Below are 25,142 nucleotides of genomic sequence, written 5' to 3'. Positions count from 1 at the left end.
AGTAGACAACACTTAACGACCCTCCAAATGGAACACTTCCTTCTAATCGCATGTTTTTATCTTGCTTCTGATACTGTGCAATGAGTTTGGGAGAGGCCAGCAGAGTCCAATGGAAATTCAGAGAAAGGCAACATTATCCACTGAAATGTCAGACAAATATCGACTTCTCCACAAAAGGCTTACTCAGACGCCCTCGGAGAGTCAATATTTGGTGGGGAGCATTAAAATTTCACAGGCCCTTGGCCAAGGTGACTTTCTACAAGTAGGACCGATCTCCCTCCCAGTAAACCTGCCCACCAAGCCTGCCACATGTGGGCAGATGTGGTCCAGCTTTCAGCAACGCCTGGTCTTCCCCTGACTGACAGCAAAGCAATATTCATCTGTCTTTTGCTCCATTAGAGATGGAAATCCTCCTGCCTGGGGGAGATGTCTAAGTAACAAGTCCAAGGTCCCAATAAATCCAAAGCAAAGGAGGAAAAGAAAGGCTAAGCCCAGAGACCATGATGATGGGCAGTTCATAAATACAGCTGACAGGTCAGAGAGGTTGGTAGGTAGATTTCTGGCATTTTAGTCCATGAACACATGCTCTGTAAAGGCCGGACTCACTTCCAGTTGTAGTAAAAGGGAGATTTCGTGCTCCGTGGGAATTGTCAGTCCCCAAAAGCTTTCAGAAGCTCGTGACTGCATTTCCTGTGCATTATATCCCATTATGCAGATGCCTTAAAGTAAATGTAAATCACATCAAGACTAATTGTAAAGGGCTTTTGGTTGTGAGAAGCAAAGTGCTTTGAGATGGCTTCTGACAGTCCAATGGCCACGTGTCTTCGCCCTCTTCCCCTTTCACTCCGCGCCCTGCCTCCACTCATCCACACATCATAATGTCCTGAGCTCTCATAGACAAGGCCAACAGGGCTCCCTGGGTTAATTAAATCAGCATCATTTGCTATCTGGAGCTCAAGTGACAAATGCATTTCCAACCTTGCCCCTTTTGAGGGAAGGGTGGTTTGTGAAGCATGACGGTGGCTCAGGACTCCTGGACTCTGTGCTCATACGTCTTACCCAGGTGAAGGCATCACCACCCAGTGATTTGGTTTCCCCCCTTTTGTTCACTGGGACAGAAATCACCAGCACCATGTTAGTGCAGTACACACATTTTCACTCCTCTTTAAGACTCCCCCTTCCCTGCTTGCCTTCCCAGGCTGTCATGGAGGAATGAGATGTCAGGAGATACTTGGGAAGACTGAAAGGGACAGTTCCCCTCCTCCCCACTCAGGCTGCGAATGTGAGGCTAATTCTATTAGCCCAGCCACTCCATTATCCAAATAGCCGCTTGCCAGCCTCCCGGTGCATTTGCAGATGCATTAGTGTAATGGTGCTGTGCACTGCCAAACACATGCTGCCTTCCATCCCAGATGTGCTTCCCAGGCAGATAAGGTGATTCTTACGTTTATACATATATACATATATATATATATATATATATATAAAAGTCAGTGCAAATCGTTGATTGTGTAAACTTTGTGCCACAATTAGTAGTAGGTGGATTGATTGTCAGTTTAAAAAGAAAGTCTAGAAAAGAGAAAGGGGGACCATTTGGCTTGTGTGGGAGCAGGGAGAGCCTACGATATACATATACATATATATATATGTACTGGAGCACCCAAAGATGTCACCAACTTCAGAAGATATTGAGCACACAGAGGGGTTACAGAACAAGGCTCGTGTTTTGTAACACCCTTTGAGGTCCTACATGGATATATATGTACATGGATATATGCATGGGTATATATGTACAAAATGCTGCATGTTGGTTCATCATATGACAGTTAGGCTATATGCTTTATCATCTGTAAATGTTTACAGTTACACAAAAATAAGCCCAATTCCCTGCTTTCTGTCTACTGTACTTTGAGGTTTGCAGAAATCTGTCTAACCCATGCAGGTGGTGACTTTCTCATGTTAGCGCAATGTTGCCTCTTCTTTTAAGCTGGAGGGTGAGGGCTGTAACTCAGAGGAGTACCAGGTAATGTCTGTGTGACACGTCTTTTCTCTTGCCCAGTGACCTGGCACAAACAGAACAGCAGATCCACATATGTGCAGTAGGTCCAGTTTTTCTGTGTGTCCTATATGTCTCCTGCACTGCATATCCCTAGGAGAGATTACAGACCCACAAATGGAACACTAAATTCAGGGTGACTTTTCACTGAGGGGGGGGAAGTTAATGTCTTGGAGAGGCAGGATGGCAGAAAAAAAAACCCCAAACAAATGCAAGCAAAAAAGAGCAAAATTATCCCATTGAAATGCACAGGATATTTCCAGGGACCTGACCCAGCTAAGCAAGAAAATTTCATCTGCCCAGTAAAGAAGCTTGCTATTTTCCTAGGACCCTGGGGCAAAACTGTTGATGCTAAAACCTACAAATAGTCCCTTTGCTTTAAGAAATAATGATTCAAAACTGCAGTTCTTTATCAGGTGTGAATTCTCCTTCCTTCTCCTAAAGAGTTGCACGAGGAAGCAAAGAAAGAGACACACAAACTTGAAAACATACATCAAATACAAATACTTCAGTATTTAAAAGATCTTTTTGCACCACAACCATTACTGCTGTTCCTCTAACTAGAAAGAATTAACACCCCAAAGCTGTCTGAGCACTGAAGACAGGGGCAAAGAGTCAGTGCAAATTGTTGATTGTGTAAACTTTATGCCACAATTAGTAGTAGGTGGATTGATTGTCAGTTTAAAAAGAAAGTCTAGAAAAGAGAAAGGGGGGCCATTTGGCTTGTGTGGGAGCAGGGGAGCCTACGATATTTGCCACAAGCACTTTTATCTGTTTAGCTATGAAAATTAATGAAAATAAATGATCAGAAGGCAATAAATGGATCTGCAGCTACCCTCGTAAAGGAATGCTGATACACTGTTTACACATCTAATGTTTGTTTTGAGACTCCGCAATCTCCGCAGGATGCTTCAGTGCATATGGTGTTGTCGCTGTATTTCTTTTTCCTTTTTAATTTATTGATCCAGGGTATAAAAGTGTCCCTGAAGCCCTGGCTTGGTTTTCAGAGGCTCCCTTTGCTGGGAGGAGGTGGTGCACCTCAAGCAAACCAGTCCTGAAGGAGCTTGGATGCACAGAGGTTGGTGAACTTCTGGTACCTAAAGAACAGCAGGAGACACCAGCAGGTTGTGAAACCCAGAGACCCCGCATCGACATGCTGATTTCCACTGCATTAGCAAATGGAGCGCCTTCATGGCATGATAGCTGCAACAGGTTGTAATCCTCTGAGGCTGTGTCCACATTATCAAATAAATCAGGCCAAGGACCCTTTCAAAGCCTTGCTGGCAAATGGCAGAGTGTCTACATCCCTAAATTTTCTTTTCTTTCTTTTTTTTCTGAAGATGTGGTTAATGTGTCCGTACTGGCCCAGGGTATGCCCCTGAGCCTTGCCTCAGCCCCGCCTGGAGGAGTGCTGCCTGGCACAGGGTAAACCCACAGCAGGAACCATGCTAATAATTACGTGGTGCTGCTGCTGGTGTTCAGTGTTTGAGCCTGTGCTGGCCCGGTTTACCTGGTGATTTCGGCATAGCCCAGGAGATCAGCACATGGAGGTGAGCAAAGGAAAGCCTCCTCCTGTGTCCGACTGCTGTTTGGGCAGCACCACTGACAGGTCATGAGAACATCACAGCTGACCTTCCCAGACCCTCCTAGACCTGTTACCACACAGAGACTTGTCTTGCATCATGCAAACATGAGGTTCTTGTGGTCAGGCATGTGCTCAAGGTGGCTAACAAGCAGCTGTCCCTGAAGCATGGACAGACACCTCCAGGGACACCCATGCATCCACAGACAGCCTTAACCAGAGGATGCTGCCAGCTCAACAAGCCCACTGCACACAGCAAGTCTGCTCCAGTGGGCTGTGTGGGCGTTCCCCAAACGTGTACTCACTCTTCTCCTTTGCTGCCCCTGTTTATATGATAGACATCAGCTCTTAATCAGTATTTCAAATGTTTAATTAGGAGTACAAGGTAAAACCACTAAATTCTCAGGCTGACAGCTTGCAATTGCTCCTGTCCTGTCGAGTAACAGAGAGACTTTGAGCCTACCTACACAAATCACATAACACTGTGTTTGTACTACTCTGTAAAGTTGTATCTGCACTGGTAAATTTAATGTGCCCTGCATTACCCTCTGGTCCTAAAGCCGGTGAGTATAGACTAGCAGATGTACGCATCATTAAACTCTCTTAGCCTGCAAAAGGAGCAGCTGCAACCAAACTGCCTCTCAGAAACAGTCACTGGCCATGGTCATCCCTGAACCATGTCCAAGACTGTCTGGGAGACAGCTCGCCAGCCCCACGGTGAGGATATGCCAAGTGCCATCACACCAATTTAATGGATGAGACAATCCACCTCCAGTGCCTGGTCATGCTCCCTAGTACTGGTACAGATGTAACCTAAAGTCCACGTGGCTACCAGTTCACTGCTTGCAGAAGAGGGGAAAGACATGATTAAAAAAAAAAACAAAACCAGCAACAGCAGCTGAAGGTAATCCCTCCTCCACTCCCAGGCCATTCCTGGTCCCATGGCACAGAGTTCCATCCTCCAAGGTGTGCACACAAGTGGTCCTGAGGTCCTGCTGTGAACCAGGGCAGTAAATTGGCCAGCTTTAAGCACAAACCGAAACAAGAAATTAATTTTAAATGTTTTCTTTTTTCAACTGTCATCAGTCTAGAAGCACAAATGAAAGACCTGGGAAGGGATATCACAGATCTGTATTGACACAGGAGATAAGGTATCATCAACACACAACCTGAAAAAGATGCTGTTCTCCCAAACAGGGCCCATACTTGTCTCCTTGGTGGGGCACAAACTGCTGGCTTTTTGGATGAGGATCACAGAAGGTGTTTTTCTCTATGCAAGCACACGGTTAAGATGGACTGTGCAGAGATTAGGTGGATTTTCCCAAAGGTGCAAGCTCAACCTTGGGAAAGTGCTGAGTATAGGGATAAGTAATTAGTGATGGATAGCATGTTCACCAAGTCCATTAGCTGGAAAGAAAAGTAAACCTGCAGCATTCTCAGCTGGAAAGAAAAGCAAACCTACAACATGCTTCACATTCCTTCCCTGCGTTTTCCTGCCTCCTGACAGCATCCCAATGACCCCCTCGCAGCCCACGCTGCCGCCTGTCAGGGAGCTCCCCGCAGCGCAGCTTCACGTCTCATTGGGGACTGGCATTTCCAATCAATTAGACATGTCACCGCTGAATTTCTCTGCTAATTACTGGAGTTTATTATGTCTAAAGCCAGGTTAAACGCAGAATTCCCGAGGTCAAATGGGGTCACCCAGACAATCAGTTCCACATTTGCCGTAGCAAAAGAGACTCCCACAATCAGTCACTGCCAAGTGGTTTGTAATGACCAACCTGCCAGTTAATGGCCTGAGGTGAAAGTCTCGGGGATAGATAACACTCTTGGAGAGAGAAAGGAAAAAAAATCTGAACTAGCAAAGAAAAAGGTCACTTTGGAAGCGATTATAGTACAGACACGTGAAGCCACAACCCTTCTTGATGTCTTTGTGTGGAAGGAGAAGGGTTTCCTTTACATATCAAGCAGCTCACAGAGAGCAGAAGAGTCTTCCTTTGCACTAGTTTCTGGGTCTTACCCAGTTGCCAAATGCCCTTTGGTTTCAATGGTGTCAGCTGAGGCCACAATGAAAGCAAAGGTGCTTAGGGGTAAGGACCGATAGGCCATATCCCACAAGCTGCCAAAAAATGTGCCATGAGGTCTACTACCTGCTTCTTCACCCCTCCTTGCCTGGTGATGGACACAGTGGTTGTAAGAGGGTTGCAAGCCAAGGAGAGCCTGGGGGGGCTGTGCATGAAAAACAGAGCACACAGCTCCCTTCAGAAGGAAAAGAAAAACATGTCCCCATCTGTTTTAGAGACGAAAGGGTTTTCAAATCTCTCTTGGCTCATTTCAACACTGTATCCTGTGGGTGAAAGACATCCTGTCCCTTACCAGCTTTTCACTTGGAGCCAGCTGTAGCAAAGTATGAAACACTTCAGCCCAACCAGAGCAAATGGGGAGGCTCAAAGTGCTCCATGTTTGCAGTGGCAGCTGCCTGAAGAGCCTTGCCTAAATGTCAACACTGTTTTCAAAACAATTATACGGAATGCAAAAATAGCAATCAGGGAGTTACATACCTCTTCTCTACCCAATGACTGGTAGATGAGTTTATATCATGAGGAAGCCAAAAGAGGATCCCTCTAACTGCTGGCCCTGAAAACTCTCTATACACAGGCTTCCCTTCCCAGGGTTAAAGGCTTCAGGATGACCAGTGGTGTGGACGCCAGACTCCCATGGATCCTCCTACAGCTGGAGAGGTGCTGCAAAGCCCTAGGAGTCCACACTATCAAATTCTTCATGGTCTCTTGCATGGGGCTGTCCAAATTGCAGTCTCTCAAACAATGTCGAGGAATGGCTTGGGTTTATTCCCTACATAGTCTGGATGGAGCTACCCTCTTCTGGGAGAGTAAGAGAGCTGAGATCTACAGGCATAGGCCACACCATGCCATTTCCAGCGCCAGAAAGTGTACCCTGGTTTATTGCATTTATTTGTATAGCTGCTGGGAAAAAAGGATACCTTGTCCTGATGGAGGTTAGGTCAGTGCAAACGTCTGCCTGTCTCCTTTGTGCTGGTGCTCTGTGAATCCAAAATTATGTGAATCACCCTGGAGTTGATACTCCATCAAAATGCATTCCTGATGTGATGTTTGGAGGAAACACATGAGTTACCTTTGCTTTTTGGGGCACAAACTACTGACACGTGAACTTCAAAAGTCCTTGGAAGGCTCCTTCCAGAGAAAGCTTCCCAAATGATGTCATGGGAGCAAGGATCTTATACGAACACTGTCTTTCATCCTCAAGAGATCCAAAGGGCTTTACAAGTTCTTAAATACATCACAAAGGCATCCATGGATCCAAGCTCTCAGAGGAGGGACACAAGAGCAGGTATTTATGTAGGAGTTCAGGACTAGAGGAAAATAAGTGAATTCATCATGTGAATTAAAGAAAAGGATTTCTAGGGAGTCAGTATGATGTGAATAGTGCTGGGATTGGGATGAGACAGCAGAACTAAGAGTTTAAGGACCATTATTTCAAAAAGTCACAACCTTAACCTGATTTTTATTCAGGCAATGACGCATGGGGCATTTGGCAGAGAAATTGTCCTGTCCATGTACAACATCCACTGAATGGGCAGGCAAACATCTACTGATCTATCCACACAACTTTCTGCATTGATTTTTCTGTCCCCTCAAATCTTCCCAATCACCTGAAAACCCTGGCCTTGCTATGTTTGTCATGTAGACACAACCACAGTTGTGTGGTCAGCACTGGGTGTCTTCCTGGGCTGCACTGTCCATCTATGCAGGCCAAGCCTATACGACAAACAAAAGTAGAGATATACCCTGTACATCAGAGTACTGACCATGTGCTCAGTTCACTGGTCCAAAATATCTTTCTAAAGGAAAAAAGTAAAGCAAGACAAACCAAATTAAGTCTCAGGGATTCCCATAATTTCCTCATTGAGTTAGGAGATAAAACAAGGAAATAAATTTCAGGGTACTTGAGTACACTTGTCTCCAACCACAAACTGGAAAATTTCCACAAACTGGAAAAGAAAAAAAAAAGAAAAAAAAAAATGAAAAAACCCTGGAAAAAACGTTAGCATCACAGTATGACGTTAAAGTTATTTTTTAATAGAAATGAACATAAAAGCCAGTTTGCCTTTCAAGGGCAGGTTCTGGAATGGATTTAATTTTCCTGTTCTGACTACACACATCTATGATGATAATGACTATATCAAGTAATATAAAGTGATGAAAGATATTTAGCAGAACAAGCCAAGAGTACAGAAGACACAGCAAATTCTGGGGCACTTAGGAAAGTTCTCCCTGAGTCTGAGAACAAAATGCCTATTAATCCCCACTAACAAGGAGCATGCTTAGGAGTTCAGAGGTATCACATGAAAAATAGAAAAGACATTAGAAAATGATAAGTCTGTGTAGTTATGGTGTAAAGAAATGCCCCAAGAGAGCAAATACTTGCTTCAAAGAAAGAAATAAGATACATGAGCTTGCAATGGAAGCAACTTTTGAAGCATATATTTAAAATGCAATGATTAAGAGAACAGTCCCTGACAGCCACCAGGCACCGATCTGGGAAAGCACTCAAGCATGTGTTAGACTTAAAAGCTTAAACCCAAGAGGTATGGAAGTGCCTATACCTCTAAGCTAGGGTCTCTGTCTTGCCCAAATCCTCCCTCCCTGGCAGCACTGGTGCCCAGGCTGGGCTGGAGTGGAATACCAAAGCAGGGGGATGATTAACAACTGGTGCTTTCAAGTGACCTGCAAATGTAAGGTCTATGCGAGGCAGTGGAGACGAGGAGACCTGGCTGTCAGTGAGATTGGAGGAAACAGATGTTTAATGGAGTCCAGGATTACAGATCTGCCAGGCTTCACATGTAATCACCAGCTTCTTAGGTTTCCTCTTTCTTCTCCCCTTCTTCTGGGTCTATTACAGGGTCAGTGGCTGGGGGAGGGGAGGATGGAGATTTTCAGATTTCCAGCTAAATTCCTTGAGCTGCCCTTAATATTCTGACCTATTCCCAGCTGAAACCACAACCTACCAGTCTGCTGGGACTCAGAGAGATGGGAGTGGATTTTTTGTTGAAAATAAGAGGAGCGATGCATTTGACTCCATGGATCCACCTCCTTTTCCCCAGACAGCACAGCAGCTCTGCTGAGCAGTCTGTGTTTGACTCAGAGAGACCACACCACTGAGGAACAACACCGCAATCAATAGTGCCAGATGACCTGCACACCATGTGCCAGGCAGCACTGTGCCCCAGGGGACATATCTGCATGGCTTCCCACCCATCACCTGCTCCTGAGAATCGATAGTCCCTGCCGTTTCTCACCCAGGGAGTGACTCTACAAATGCTTTTTGCATTTATGGGCATTGCTCACTCTTTCCTCCAGTCTTGCTCATTTTTTGTCCTCTGTGCAAAGGCAGGGGGTAGCTATTACTTTGTGAAAGCAGAGCCCCATGAACTAGAAGGACCAATGTTCCCACTTAAAAACACAGGGGAGAGGAGGAGGGAGACCTTGTTAGACTGAATGACCCATCTCATTTCTCATGTCACGACTCCAGGCAACCCTCTACAATTGTGTCCACCACATGGATACCTTAAGGCAAGGAGTCCCAAAGATGAATTTAACCATCCTGTACAGGAACACAGCACCTTTGAAAGCCTCCATGTATCCCCCAGCTCCTGTGCTGCCTCTTTGAGCAGCCTGTGGAGGAAGCATCCTGGCACGGGGATGACTCTTTGGCAAGCTGAGAGATGAATGCTGACATTAGGCATTGCTGAAGTGCAAGCCAAATGCAGATTCACAGATGGCAGTGTGAAAGCCACAGTTTTACCCTCAAACATTGGACACATAGAAGAGGGCGTAACTGTGGAGTTCAGGCACAAATATGCCACCACTGTGAGTGAACATAGGTCTTTTAATGAGAAAGACTGTATCAGGCACTAAATTGTGTTAATGTATCCGTATGGGCATAAATGCACCCCAAATGCTGGCCCAGGGATGATTGGGAGACTCAGCTCTGATGCACTACTCTGTCACAGGCATGTGGCATGACCAAGGATGTGTCACGCAGCCCCATCTGCTCATCAGCTGTAAAATTTCACCAGCAGTGCTCCGACCCAGAGGACAGCTATATGAATTCATGTCTTGCCAGCAAGCAGAGTTTAGACTCTGTCCATGGCTAAGATACATGTATTCAAAGTACTTGAGCTGTTGCACTGATACACTCCCTCCCAGCTGGACGCCAGTGATTAATGCAATGTACTTGCAGAGAAGTCATTTCTCTGGGATGGGGCAGGTCTGGAAGAGACAGGGTTCTGGCACGGATAAGCAAGGCCAAGCATGAAGCAAAGGGATAACGACCTGCATTTTGTACTAAATCCTTCCCTCCAGTGAAAGACTGTCGAACTGCTCCCAGCTAGTCCCCTCCACACAGCTTGAGCCTGTCAACATTCCTCTAGGTGGGATCAAGAAATCTATCACTTAGTATCATCTATAGGATGGCTACAAAGGGGAGAACAAGAAGCATTTCCCTCTCCAATACACGCAGCAGAGCTCAGACCAGATACCTGATGGTAACATAGCAAAATTCCCTCTGAACTTTGGGATCCAGCAAAGCTTTCCAGCTCTCATCAGGGCGTGCACACCAGCCTCAGGTGTCAGGACGAGACCTGAGTTTTCAATAGCTAGTGACAGGAATTGCGGAGAGCTCCGAAAAGGGTAGTCATCTTGGAAATATCTTCTGTGCCTTCAGGACATGTGGAGTTACAGTGGTTTGCCCACAGCTGTACTAGGACTCTGTGAGCAAGGCAGGGTATGATTCTAGGTCTCCCAAATCCTGGACTGTCTCTCAACCGCAAAGCTTTTCTCCTTTCCAGTGCACTTTGCATAGTACTTGTTTTAGGGCAAAGTGGGGCACTTGAATACAGCATCAATTTGGCTTACAAAAGCATTTCCAAAGCATAAAAAGACCTTAATTCAAGTGTGAAAAGCCCAAGGCTGAGGGACAGTGGGAGGTGAAATTCCAGATGCCCATGCATCTCATGGGATGGAGACAGCCCCTGGCGGAATTTCTTGCCTTGCCATAAATGGCTCATTTGGGACACCTCCAAGACCTTGAATTGGTTCCTCACCTGCTCACCCCAGCTTTCTGAGTTATTTACATCCCCGCTGTAACACACAACCAACCCAGCAGGAGGTTAAGGGACTCCCCACTCCCTTAATTATCCTGCAACTGCTTACTCCTAGGATACCCATGTGCTAGCAGCAAATGAGTTGAAATCAAGCTAAACTATGACTTTTTGCAATAATATGCCTTTTGCTGATAAAGAATTATTTCAAAAGAGTCAGCAGCACAATGTGCTGCAGTTTTGCCGGTGGGCCAAATAGCTTTTATCATTCTTGGCTGAGAAACACAGGCAGTCACACAGTGTCTTTTCCATCCTTAGCTGAGCATCCATGCAGTATTTTCCATCCATGCAGTCATTTCTCAGAAGGCATCTGACCTTATTAACAGGCCCTTAATTAGGTGAAAGCAAATGCAAGGGAGAGCGGAGTTCAGCCTCTGATATTGCTGAGGGTAATGAGTGGTATTTTAGGGGCAGGAAAGAACAGTCAAAGAGAACAGAAGTTGCCTTTGCTGCCAACTGGGATTACACTCATTGCTTGCTAGAGATTGACTGAACTCTAGGAACTGTTCTTCCCTGTTTTGCGCAGGACTGCCCAAGAGCAGGGTAGCTGGGCAATGAAATGGGCAGCTTGGAGGCCTCTTCTTTTGAGGATTTAGAGACAGCCTAACATGACACGTCTTCGCAAAGAGAGCATGCTTTTCAGCTCTTGACTTGGGCCCCTTAAAAGCTCTGATGACCCTGATCTTACCTAGGATGTCAGTCTGGTCTAGGAGCAGCCAATTACTCCAAGGAAGAGGCGATACTGTCAACACCCTTCCTTCCTTCCTGGCTTTCAGAAGTTGAACACTGGAGTCCTGCAGAAGACCTGACCATCTCCAAAGGGCAGATGTGCACAGAGTGGTCATCTTTCACACTATGCACAGTTGCCCCTTCTACAAGATGACAGTCAATAGTCCAAGAACCTACAAGACAGCAGAGTTGAATGATAGAAATCTGCAACAGCAGTGCCAAAATTTACAGTTTATGGGTTTCTCTGCTGCTTTTAAATCCCCAGGTCAAAAAGTCACACTTATTAGATAATCTCAGTTTTCCGTTTTCAAACAAAATAATTTCTGTCTTTCCTGGTTCTGGACCAATGATGAAAAACAGTCCACACACAACCTGATGGCTCACAAACAAACAAATGCAAATTAAAAGGAAAAACTCTTGAGTTATTTTTAAAACTTGTGATCTTGAGCCAGTGTTTCTGGGGACAGCCTCAAACTGACAATCCCCTGGAAACAGCCACTCCAAACCTAGGAGTTAATGCTAATTGAAATCTTGTGCAAAGACCACATTTGAAGAAATTAAGCTATAATTAAATAAAGTTATTAATGATTGCTTTAACTAATTGATATGATAACATAAGCAGCAGAAAAGATTTTAATCACTGGTCATGAAATCAGAAGTAAACTAACCAGTCACCACCTCCTCCTTTGCAGCTAATTTGCACACAATAATTCTGTTGCAGACAGTGACTCAGCGGCAAAGGGAAGAAGAATAAATCTCAGGAGACAAATAGGTATAAGCCTTCCCCATTTTAATGAGAAACAGACATAGAAAGGCCAAAAAGACCCTGTCAACATGATTCGTGATACTGTTACTTAATTTTTACCAAACATGGTTTCTGCCATGCATTAGTTGAAGTACGTATTTATTTGATATTTCACTGGCAAAGTTTAAAGGAGCCCGCAAAATATCTATCTGCTTCTGCTATGCATGACCCTACCAGTCTCACCTTCGACATACTGTAATGATTTTAGGGAATGATAGCAGTGCACAGATGTAATTTATTCTCAGATCATGGATGACTTTCTGCTAGTTTACAGGGAAGAAGCACAACTTTCCGCTGGAGCGTGAAGCTGACTCACCTGCATGAAACAAACCTGCCTGCACAGAGAGGGACAGCAAATTTCCTTCTTTGAGTCAAACATGGGGTTACTCATAAACTGTTTGCAGAACAGAGTCTTCCCTAGCCATTAGTAAACCAAAAGTAGGAGGCAGCTCAAAGCCTTTGGATTTTAATAATACGAAGTTGGGGCCACTTGCTGTTTGCCTTCTGGTTTTTGAGCCTTTAAGTTCATTTTCTCTAGCTCTTCCCTTTGATCCCTCTATATCAAAGAGAAGAGCTGAGATTCTTGTGTCTTGGAGTTGCTTCCAGATGCTGCATCAGCCTTGCAAAACACACCTAGCACTGGAAGAGACCTAGGAGTCCAGCATGCTGAAACAGAGATATTTAGGGGGTGAGGGAGGTGACCTTCCAAATGCTAGTCCAAAGCCACAACAGGAAAATGAGCATCCTGCACCTCCTGACATATAGAGCTGGGCTGCGTGTGCATGTCAACAGTTAAGCATCAAGGAGGCAAGGAGGCATGGTCAGCCAGCAGCATGGTGGCAGCTGGAAGAGGAGAGAGCAAAGCAACAGGGGCACCAGGACTGGAGGAGTGACAGAAAAGCAAGTGCAAGTCCATAAATGAGAGGACAGGGCCACAAAGAGGGATGGGATCAGAGACAGAGGCAGGGATAGTGAGGAAAGGGGTGAAAGAAGCATCTTAACCCCTGCAGAGAGCTCCAGGGAGCTTGTAGGCTCAGGCTTCTCATTTGGGAGGAGAAAGAGATTCAGAGAGAGCGTTAGAGGAGGAAGAGAGACCTGAGGAGGCATGTGCATGTGTGATGAGGAGCAGAGGAGATGCAGAGACATTGCACGCCTCCTTCCCCTGCTCTTCCAGCAGCATTTCCCATCTGCTCCTCATCCCCTTAGATCAGCATGTGAGGCAGAGGACTCTCCAGTGTCTGCACACCAGAAACAAAGAATGAAAAAGAAACAGGCCAAGCTTCCAATGTACCAATATCCCCATGACCCCCAGGGAACACCTTGATACAGGGACAAGTGCCATTCAGACAGGTAAGTGTCGAAATTACACCCCGGAGCAGCCCCCTCTCTCCCTCCACCACACGAGACCCTCTGCTCAGTGGGAAACACCATCCAGCTTGTTATTCATTTGGAGCCTTTGTGAAGGCTGGGGCTAAATGGCAGATCTCCTGATAAAGCATGACAGATCACATGCATGCACCGATCCTTCCCCGACAAGGACTTGAAACACACATTCGCACTTGAAACATGCATACGCCCGCACCGCTCTGAAATAATGGGACCTTGGTATAGTATGTCTCTGGGTTTTGGTGACAAATCTTCCCCTCTCCCTCATTCGATCAATCTCCCTGTAAAACATGTATTTATATATAATGGATCCCCTCTGATGGTGCAAAGCTGCTGCATCCTGCTCCTGAGAGCATGGCACATCTGATAGTGCCGACAAGTGCTGCTTGTCACCTCTCAACATTCACAGGAGCTGCAAGGGAGGACCTGTTTCAGACACAGACCACAGGGCTGAGCTGGGTTCCCAGTTCCCCTTGGAGCTCAGGGAGTTCAGCTCCAGATGAAAAGCCCAAGGACCCCCCAGTGCACTGAGGAAAGTGCTCCCATGCAGGTGCTGACCTTAAAAAAGCCAAGGGATATATTTTTTTGGCAGCACCAGAAAGCCTCTTCTTGTAGCCAGGTTTATTGCAACAGTTCTTTGAAGGTGTTTCAAGTTAAAGGATGCCTTGCTGAGCTGAATCCTAACACCTCACTGCAGAATGGTTTGGGGCACGGCAAAAGCAATACTTGCTGGGACTGCCAGAGCCACGATAGGACTGGGACAAGCTGGAGAAACTGGCTTTATCATTGGGGATTCCATTCCTGTTGAGGACTGGTGAGTGACGAAGCTGAGCCTGGAAAAACTGCTTTTAATGGAGCAGCTACACACCCAACAGAACCACCCATCTCCAGGGCACAGTCAGGTTTGAAACTAGCAGACGGAGGGAGGAGAAACCTCTTCCTTCCCCAGGGATAGGACCAGCCCTGGTGCCTGCCTGCCTTTGAAAAGGTCAGGTCAAGCCATCATCCTCCTGTCCCTCATCTCCACAGACCTCACAATACCAGGGGATTTCTGTGGGCAGTGAAAACCTCTGATAAGTCAGAGCTTCATCCATTTATGAAAAGAGCTGTATGACATGGCTTGTGCAGTGGATGGGATATATCCTCCCCAAGGCCAGCCTGCACTCCTCCACGCTGTTCATAGTCCTGCCTCCAGTGAAGGCAAGCCCCTGCACCCACTCTCAGACACTGAGGCCCTACAAATGTTAAGTCATTCGAGCACTTGAAATGTGTTATATCATGAGCACACAAATAGCGACTGCATTGCCGTGACGGCAGCGCTGTCATTCGCATTGCTTGCTACGTCGCAGATAAAATCAGACAGGCAAAGACTTCTGTAGCGTTGAGTGTTTCATGAAATCAGATCGGATTTTAAATAATAATTGCCCATATGCTTTTCACTAACCTCTCTCATACGACACCCTTGGGCTTCAAAGATTGGTGGGGGCACATGATCAAATAAATCACAGAGGACTCAGGGCTCCTGGGTTCTCTACGGGGCTCCACCAACAAATTGTGGTCCTAAAAATACCTGCCTAAATTTGTACTTCAGAATAGCCACCCACAAAATGAGTCTGCTCACATTGTAATGGTCAGGGAAGTGCAGGTAGTCAACATACCAGCAAGAACATGTTCTTGGAAGTTTCTGGACAAAAACCAAGTTTCTCCTCTTGTTCCAGATCTCATTTTTTTAAGGAAGCGAGTGAGTGAACAGTGCTGTCCCATTACCCTCTCCTAGAGATAGTCAAGACAGCTCCTGGGTGTGTTACGAGACCAGCCAGCCCAAAGGATCCAAATGTATTGTCTCTGTAAATCTGAAGGGCTGCACAAAGCCAGTGGTGGTATCTGAAGTGACCTGTTGCCAAATGGACCTGCACAAAAAGGACACTGAGCAAATCTGAAATCAGTGGATTGAGTATTGGCATATCATCACGCTGAAGGGCTTTGACCGTGGGGGGAACCTCATTCTGCTCAAAGGAAAGAAGGAACCTACAGAGCAAAAGGATGAGAAAGAGGAATGGTGCCTTGACCAAAGTCTCACAGGAGCTCACAAACATCACCTGCCTCCAGCTTCTCACCCCATCCCAACAAGTTGCTGTGACTGTTTTCACTTCAGTGCTGGAGGTAACATCCTGTTCTTGCCCAGCATGGAGCAGATGAGAAAGCAATCCCAGCTCTGTCATCACGTCCTTTCTCCTGAGTTACCATCATCTTGCAGCCTCTTTAATAAAGATGAATGTACAGAGTTGCTCCCCTCTCCACTCTGAATTTGAGGTATAAATATCCATAGCTCAGGGAGAGGGTCAGAGACATCGCAGAGACACAAAACATTTAAAATAAAATTATTCAAGCAAAAGAAATGACAGCCATAGATTGGAAACTATAACCCCTTGACTTTGCATGGGGAGAAGGATAGCCAGCCTGCCACATCTGAGCTCCTGGACCACAGCAACCCTGCTAAACACCTCCCTCCAAAAACCATATGTATCCCTGCCTTATGGGCCAGGAGAAAACTTCTCCTAGCTTATAGGCTAATAAAGGCTAATAATTTCAGTGTTAGCCACAGCCTGGAAAACAGCCACCTGAAGAGGATATGAGAAGGGTCTATAAAATCATGGCAGGTGAAGAGGGAATGATTACTCACTGTTGCTTTTTTTAAGGCAGGAATTAGTGGGTGGTAAAACTGCCATGAGGTGGGTGAGAGGAGGGGACATTGTGGCCCATCTCCATCCTGGAGACTGCTGACTGTTGACCACTGCAGTGCAGTGCTGTCAGAGGGCCGGAGCACAACACACGACATCTAGGGGAGATCTTGGTGTTAGGGAACTGGGCGATACTGGGAGGAAACCACATTGCTCGGAAAGTGCTACGGGAATGTGTGCTCCCAAGCAAGACACCCTCCAGGCAATTCATGAAGGCAATAAGAAGCATATCAAGTGGGTGTTTTATGTTTGGTGCCACTTACATGATCCAAGGTCAGGTGGGTAATGCTTGCTCAATGAATCATTGAACCTTAACGTATGGGTGAACACATCACACTTGGACTGGGGGCCTCCAGTTGAACTGAAGCTGCACTGTAGGGCACCTGCCATCACCCTACCAAAATCTCTCATTGGTCTATGGATCTAAAGCTCCTCACAAGCACTCATGGATCAACCAATTACAATATTTCAAGCCCCTGCATGTCCACAAGGCTAATTATGTAGAATGAATTTCTTCATGCAAAACTATTTCCTCCTCCTACCCCAAGCAGTAAACTTCCTAATATCAAGCACTCTGCTGAAATCAGACAGACTTCCATGTTGAACACCCAGATTGGTCCTTCCCTGGAACCTAGCTGGTAGTATTTTCAATAATAATGCTAATAGCACAACAGGAACATCACACTAAACTTGGCCTGCACCCTGGCAGGCAGCATCCTACACTCTTGATCACTGTGTCTCAAAGAGGCTCCAGCTTCTCCAAATACTCCAGTTGGAGCCAAATGATTCAACATTACAGTTATCTGTATCTGTGGCAGATGTAGCTACAGTTTGAATGGGGGTGGAGAGCAATGTGGTATGTAGCAGATGCAATAGCAACTCCTTGTCATGCAGCCAGTAGGACGTGTACTGCATAAGGTGGTTTCTTCTCCCTTAGTTCTCTGCCCTTGGCCCCTCTAAAATTGTATCAGTGTATAAATGCAATGGTTTCTAAGAATGAAAAATCATGAGATCAACAATGGAGCACATCTTTGTAGTAACTGTGTTCACTATCAGAACTTCATGTGCAATTCTGATGTCCATAGCATGATCAAGCTAAAAGCTTTCAAAGCACCATGGACTGATGGAGTTTCTTACCTGCTTCTCAGACATGATGTAGAGGTGTTCATGATCCACTGAGAAGGCCATATCCCGTAATATGGGGCCAGTATCCACCACCTGCACAATCTCATACTCCAGTGTGTTCTTGGTGGTGCCATCCACACGAATCTGCAGAGCAAAAACAAAAGCAGGGGGAGAACATGAGTATTTTTCCTCCTTCCATGGAGACTAATCATTGGAGAAATGCATTGTGGTCCAGGTGTTTTGGACAACAACCACCATCATCACAAAGTGAACTTTTCCCCTGCCTCCTCACTTAAAGGATAAAGCAGGCTTAACTGCTTCTGCTGGTCCCATCAACACAAGAGCACTGTAGAAGAACAATCCAGAGGCTGCTCACTTTTATCTGGCACTATCACTGTGTTATTGTCATTGCCTGGACAAATCTACCGAGCTGAAAATGATGGCACAAAGGGCAGAATTTGTGGTGATGATGAGCAAAAGATAAAAAAACACATAAGAGTCTTCAGGACTGACTTACTCAAATGCTAGTCAGACAATATTATTGTTTTTATTGCTAATATTCCATGGGGCAATATTTTATTGCAGACTCTACAATACCACACAGACTATTTCTCTTGTTGATTGCATATATCAGGCTTGAAATCAGTCCTACACAAATATGGCACCTTATGATTCCAGCCACATCTCATAACAGGGTGTCACTTAGGAACATCAATAACTGGAATTGTGAGAAGGAACCAGACGCACAGTCCCAGTCTATCCCTGACAGTGACCCAACGATACAGAAGAAAATGCACAAAACATCAGAGTTTTCTTTACCTGTCTGAAACCAATTTCTAGAGACTGGGCTCAAAAGCAGCTGGAGAAGGTTTGTAATCCCTTTCAATACTATAGTGACAATTCAGGGTAATCTAGCTATCCACAGGAAGGTCGGGTCCTTCTGGATCTTGTGAGGCTCTGTACTTCAGCAAAACCCATGGCCATGTGTTTCAGAGATGCATCCACATTCCTTATCTCCCTTGCTATGTTTTCAACATGTTGTCTTTAACTTTCAGAAAATCTTCTATCCTGCAGCAACACAAACATTACAGCACCCTTCCCTAGAAGAAACAAAGTTGTAGCAGATCTGCTTCGTGCTCCACATCATGATCTCCACACCTTCCTGACCAAAGGCAGACCAAAGGCTCCCAGGCCTTGGTTTGCACTTGTGCGGTTTGATAGCTGAGCAAAAAGCACCCTTCCCACCCAGAGAAAATAACAAGCCATGGAGAACTTAGGGTATCAAGACCCATTCCCACTGTTCCTTGGCATAGTCCATGAGCTTGTTCCTTCTGTATCAACCTTTCAGCCAAGAAACTGAGCCTGAATGATCTTCTATATTAGAAAGGCAAAGAGAAAGGAAGAGAGAGAATGACAAAGGGTCAGGAAAGCCTGTATGAGCAAAGGGCAGTAATGATATACAGATTCTTATCTTTGTCCTTCCTCTATCTCCCTACCTGCCGTATGACAACAATCTTATTCTGCCAGGAAAGATAGGGGAAATGAGGCAAAGAGGCGTTAGAGGGGCTCCCTGTGACAGCAAAGGGTGTGGAGGGTGCTCAGGGATGCTCAGATCCTATGTGCTATCCATCAGCCTCCGCAGAAGTGGCTGCACATGCAGGCATTGGCTGTTGGGCTGGTCAAATGACACCGAAGGATTTGCAGTTAGTTTGTCATCTTGATGGATCTGGTGAGGACAGCAACACTCTCCGCAGCATCGACACACAAAGACGTCAGGGCCTGAAGCCCAACCCTGAGCATCCATGCCTCCCACTGGCTCTGACCGCCTGGGAGGAAAGGGCTCACTCGTGTCCATAGTCCCTAATGGGTAAATTCAGCTCCTCAGAGTCTCTCTTCTTGAAAGTGGACACTGATGCGATTCACCCATGAGGTTGAGGGCAAAGAGGCCAATGGACTCAGAATGAGTCATTCCCCTTAGGACAGTCAGGAGAAAGGAAGGAGACAGAAAGGGCTGCAGGTTGAGAAACACAGGAGTCTCCCTACTGGGGCTCTGCCCAGGGCAGCTCGAATGCCGCCACAGCAGGAGCCTTTCCTATTTCCCACAGAGACTTTCCTGCACCAAGTTCTCACTCTCAGGGACTGGTTGCTGAGCTTCGTCTGCTGTTTCAGCTCTGCCTCCCTCCCCAGTCCCTTGTGGCTGCTCGTCCCTGTCAGAGGGCTGCAGAAGATCCTCGCTCTCCCTGCTGATCACTGTGCTGAACAAACCTTATGTCTTTGCTGCTTTGACCTTGATTTTTCAGCATCGTCAGGGTCAGATGTGTAGGTCACTAGATATGTAAGCAGCCAATTATCACCCCAGAGCTCAGTCACTGTCCTCAGCCTTTGCCAGGCCCCATTAGAGGAGAAAGAGCTCAGAGATGGAAGAGGCAGGCTGGAGAAATAGTCGGCTGGAGTTAACAAACCGCGCAGACAGGAGACACAGCCCCCGGGGATCTCCCCTATGCATTTGGTGCAGGTAAAAGATTGCAAAGGTTTCACGCCAGGAAAACAGAGATACTCAGAAGTGATTTAACAGCTATTGCTAGCCTAATTGCCTGCAAAATCATTATTTTGCAGAGGGGGAGGGAGGGAGGAACAGGGCTCATTCCACCTGTGCAAACACACACACATGCACTCATGCACACACAGCCCAACAACTACACGTGCAGAAACATCTCTCTCTCAGTAAAGCTAGTAGCTAAGTAAAAAGAAAATTGAGAAGAAGGCCAGAAAGTCTGGTGGATATTCATCCACACTGCACAGACCGTGCAAGCCCTGCACCAGCAAGGAGGTGACTATTGTAGCTTGCGTCCAGAAGTTTGGCCCTTAACTCAAGCCATCCCTTTACCTGTCTTAACCCCTGGCTTTCTTATGTTCGACCCCAGGCATGGAGTCAGAGGATCTCCACCTTCCCTGCACATTCTTCTCAGTCCTGAGCATCAAAAAACACAACAGCAATTTCTCTTAGAGAGAGATTTATTCCTGGTCCCCAGGCACCCACTAGAAACAGGGCATTTGGGTTAAAAATCAAAAAAATCAAAAAAATCAAAATAAGAGCCTGTGTAAGAGAAATGAGAAGATTCTCATCAAAGCCTGCAAGTGATCACCACTAAAGTCAGGGACACAGGTACGATCTCTGCTCAGAAAGCATCCCAGGCTGCCAATAGCAGGGAATTTGAAGCATACACAAGCACTTTGCTCTGTTCTTGCTCTTCTTTGCCAGCGTCAGCCACAAGCCCCAGGTGGAGATGGGGTGCTGGGATAGATAGAGTTTTCTTCTGACTGAAGTATGGGTAGTCTTATATTCAAGATATTCTTATCAGGCTGTGTGATTAGAGCCTGACTGACAGTCCAGTGGGGATTTCTCCTTGAAACTGCCTGTGAACCATGAGCACCTCTGCAAGGCAGGAGGTAGGGGAGCAAGAAGCGATGGAGAGGGCCCCAGGACCATACCTGAGTCTCAAAATGCTCAGTCCACCACAACCACCACTACCAGATGTGTGCACACTCCTCCACAAACGCTCTTATCACCTCCATCACAGGAATACCTGTTCCCACTGCCTACATGTCTGTGCTGGACAGGCACACGCTCCTTGGACCACAAGATGCTGTAGCCAGCACCCTAAGCCCCCTTGCCCTCCTTTAACCCAGCACACACGTGCAGAGCTCCTGGGGACCAACGCTCTCAGGCTGTACATTAATCCTGCTTCCTGGAAGGCTGTACTCACTGGGCTTCGTTCTGCAAAGCCGGCTGCTATTAAAACATCAGCGTGATGCTTCCCGAAGGTCAACTACCAGGGGACCTATTCTGGCAGCTGTTTGTTTGTTTGTCTGAACATTATCTAGGTCTGGCTGTTTATTTACATCCATTGAAGTATCAGACAATAAATATCTGCTCCCAGTAGCAAACAGATGCTTGTACTTGAATGTTCTGGCTAGCGCTGGCTTCAAAACGATCTCCTTAATGAGCAAACACTACCATTAATCTTTAAAGACACAGGCTCTGTCCTTCCCTGAGCTCCCACCCTGGCCATGGCTAGCCCTACAGGCATCCTGGCAAGGAGCCCACAGGTCTGGTAGATGAAAGAAGGTAAAAGATACCTTCCATCACTCGACTGGTGCTTTTCAGCATTATCTGGGTCTCCCCAGCTGCTGTGGGGTCCACAGGAGCGTGATCCTTGAGCACAGTTTCCCAGGCAAGCTGGGAGATAACCCACCAGGCAGATGCCTCAATCACACTTCTAAGAGGGATATGGGTTTTAGAGGCTGGGATTATACGGTTATCAAAGAGAGGGACACAATAAACCCTTCCAAATCATGGGTATGGACTCAAAAGGGTCAAAGAAAAGCTGTGGGGTTGGAGGACAAAGAAGGAACTGGTGCTAGCAAGAACTTAGTCCCATTGCTGGAAGATAAACCATGATCATGGCAAAAAGCAAATATCTTTAAGCTCACCAGAGCAACAGAAACACCTGCCTTCCAGACTGGAGCATCAGTCCTGTCCATGGTCTGGAAGGACCACATACCTCTGTTAGCATGTTATTCCTCCACTAAGCTGGATGGGGATGGCCTCGTTTGGAAAGCCTCATCATGCAGATGTGGAGGCTAGGTGAGAAAGAGGTGAAGTGACCGAGCGTGCCAGCAACAGAGCTGGGAAAAGCTCTCACAAAATGTATGTCTACGTTAGCAAATAGCATAGGGTAAAATGAGTTATCTGTAAAGGGACACTGTTTCTGCTAAAATCCAGCATCCATACTAGATGTACTTCAGGAGCTTTACTTCAGACCTATCAAAGTCTGATCCTGTAGACTGAATCACTGTTTGGAGCACATTAACATCATGCAGTTTCGTTTCATCCAAGAAAAATCCAGTTCATACACTTTAAGACTGCTCTGCTATATGAATCACAGCAAATTAAGCACAGACAACTGCTTGTCTTCAAAATTGTCTTCAGACTCACTTCAAAAGCACACTCCTGAACCAGGAATCCTGCTACCACCTCACCTCTATTTTATTGTCCCAACAGCTTGGACTAGTCACTGTCAGCAAAAGAATGGATCGTTTCCACTGTGTCAGTGGAGCTCAGCTGTTTCCTACTCTTCTAAAACCATCACCTCCTGCCCAGAACATCACTCCTGGCCCAACAAAGTCAAAACAAGACACCCCCCCTCCATTAACTCCTTTGTATAAAGGACTTGAAACCCATCCAGGACTCCTGAGAGTGTGGTCAGGAGCAGGATCATAATGGCCAGTCAGGTGGACAGCAGGAGCAGATGCTGGTTGGATGATAGTAATTACAAATAATTAAATGAATAACTAAGTGGAAGAGGAACTGGTGAACCACGGCTCACTCAGCCAACCCATCCCTCCACGCCACTCTGGTTTTGTGCAGCGTCAGCAGCCCCCGGGCTGATGAAGTTAAAGGGAATTCATCATTGCCAGCCCCAATGCTTCCAGCCGGTGCTCCAGCAGCTCCCGCTCAAGTCATGCTGGTGGTTTATTTTGGCCATGAAATTGCCCCAGTTCTCAGGGGAGGTAAATAGCTGCCAAGAAGATTGCAAGGGTAGATTTCAAAGGCAAAGCCCCACAGGTCACAGAATCTGTCCTTGTTTTCTCCTGCTGGGTGCAAGGGAGTGAACACGGCTGTGGCACTCTCTGAAAGGAGGAGAAATATTTTTGGGCAGGGGAAGCCAGACCTGGCAGGACAACCTCTGTCCTCTCCGTATCCTGAGGCATCCCTCTTTTGTCCTCCCTGCCTGTCCTTCTCCCAGGACTTCTCACTGAAATCACCATCATTATTTCTCGCTATTGGATTAAGGATCTGCAAACCTCATTTCCAGGAGATCCAAGCAGCCCTGGAGCCCAGCACATCAATCCAGGCTGCTCTGAGCAGTGCCCAGCCACAGCCTTATGACTGCACAGGGACCTCTAATACTTCATTGTTTTTCCAATATCAGTTCCTCCCTGTTTTATGAACCTAATGTTCCCCAGCGGATGCTGGGACTGCTGGCTGCTGTTCCTGGCATGGCGAGGGGGCAAAGACACAGCAGACAGTGTATGATCTAATGTCACGATGTTATGATGATCATCTGTTTCTGCTTTTCCATTGATTTGGTTTACATGATGTAGCTCTATTGATCTCAGCAAAGATGAGGAAGGGGCTGGTGACACTCCATGCTCCTCCTATTTGCCTCCGTTTTGGTGTGTGTTTTCCAGTCAAATAATCCGTTCTAATTTGCCTAAAGCCTATTAACAGGAGATCAATTTCTAATAAAACATGGCATTTCAGTAGCCCCGTCTATCTACCGATCCAAAAGGCCTTTAGAAACACTAATTGAAAAACCAAGGGGTGAGGTGTCTCTTTCTCGTCCCTAATAGTCAGCAGCCCTCTCTCTTCTCTTGTACAGATGTTTTAAGGTGCTGCTTGCATGGACGATGCCAGCCCATCCAAATACAGATCACAGAGCACCTTCAGCCATAAGGGGAGCAGGATCCTGGAAAACCAGGTGTTTAGTCTTCTCAACACTCATGTTTTCAATGTTATCCAGACCCCAACGTGTCATGACGGCAGTCATGGTGAGAACCAGAGGTGATGCTAGCTGATCTGGAGAGGAGAGGAGAGTAAACCCCAGCCTTTTGCTTCCAAGGGAGACCCACATCCTAAACTTGCAAGTGCCCGCCAGCTTTTACCATGGCAAGGCTCACCTCTAAAACTCTGTCCCAAGCTCATCAGTGTCTGTATGATCACTCATCCAATTATACCCACAGACCCAAAGTTGTACACACAAAAATACCCTTGCAGAAGGCACCTACAGGCACAACATGCTCGCTCCATAGACTGCATATGTACACCTGACTGCACACATCTGCTCCACACAACAGGAGGGACAGCAAAGCAGGTTGGTCTTGCAATCCCTTCCAGTTGCTGGTTTACATTTCTTTTGTCCAGGAGATCTAAATCTTGTGGTTAGCAAACAAGCAAGACTTATTTGCTACAGCATTGCAACAGCCAAGGAGAATGGTTCTTCCCTCCTTCTCCATCCACACAGTTCCCAAGGCCTTTTTTCCAAAAAAACAAAAATAGGATTTTCAAGAAAACAGCTTCTCTAGAATACCACCGGCTAATCCCTATCATCTGCAGACATTGCACTGTAATCCTCCCTCCGCACGCCCTCGGCCAGGCTCTGGTAGGGAGCATGGGTGGCTGCACTGGGCAGGGTCACGGGTTCTAATCCCTGCAGAGGAGTAACCCACTGACCTCTCATGTAATTGACCCAGGCTGCAAAATTAGGTCAAACAGAGACATGCCTGGCTGCTGGATAGGAGATCTCCCTTGCAGGGCAAGCGCAGCACCCCGAGGCAGAGGAGGATTCCTCTTACTTCAGCAGGGCCAGGAGAAAGATGGGACAAGATGTTGATGGCCATCTGTTTTCAGTTCATGGCACCGGTGTTTTGGTTTCACGGTGGGTCAGTGTCAC

General features: G+C 46.5%; 1 protein-coding gene across 6 annotated transcripts in view; it reads right to left on the bottom strand.

Annotated features, from left to right (window-relative positions):
* The window catches only part of PLXNA4 (plexin A4), a 431,262-nt gene that overhangs the window by 214,176 nt on the left and 191,944 nt on the right, over positions 1 to 25,142 (bottom strand). For 3 of the 6 annotated variants that reach the window (XM_072864978.1, XM_072865153.1, XM_072865238.1), the window contains one exon: positions 17,638 to 17,733. In XM_072864978.1, coding sequence (XP_072721079.1) covers positions 17,638 to 17,733 — 96 coding nt within the window. Of the gene's footprint in view, positions 1 to 17,637; positions 17,770 to 21,229; positions 21,239 to 25,142 lie in introns of all 6 variants that reach the window. The other 3 variants (XM_072864810.1, XM_072864886.1, XM_072865069.1) reach the window with 2 other exon arrangements.

Source organism: Ciconia boyciana, chromosome 1, assembly GCF_034638445.1.
Source record: "Ciconia boyciana chromosome 1, ASM3463844v1, whole genome shotgun sequence".
Classification (NCBI taxonomy): Eukaryota; Metazoa; Chordata; class Aves; order Ciconiiformes; family Ciconiidae; genus Ciconia; species Ciconia boyciana.
Note: the sequence above shows the minus strand (reverse complement) of the source record. Positions and strands in the feature narration are given on the sequence as shown.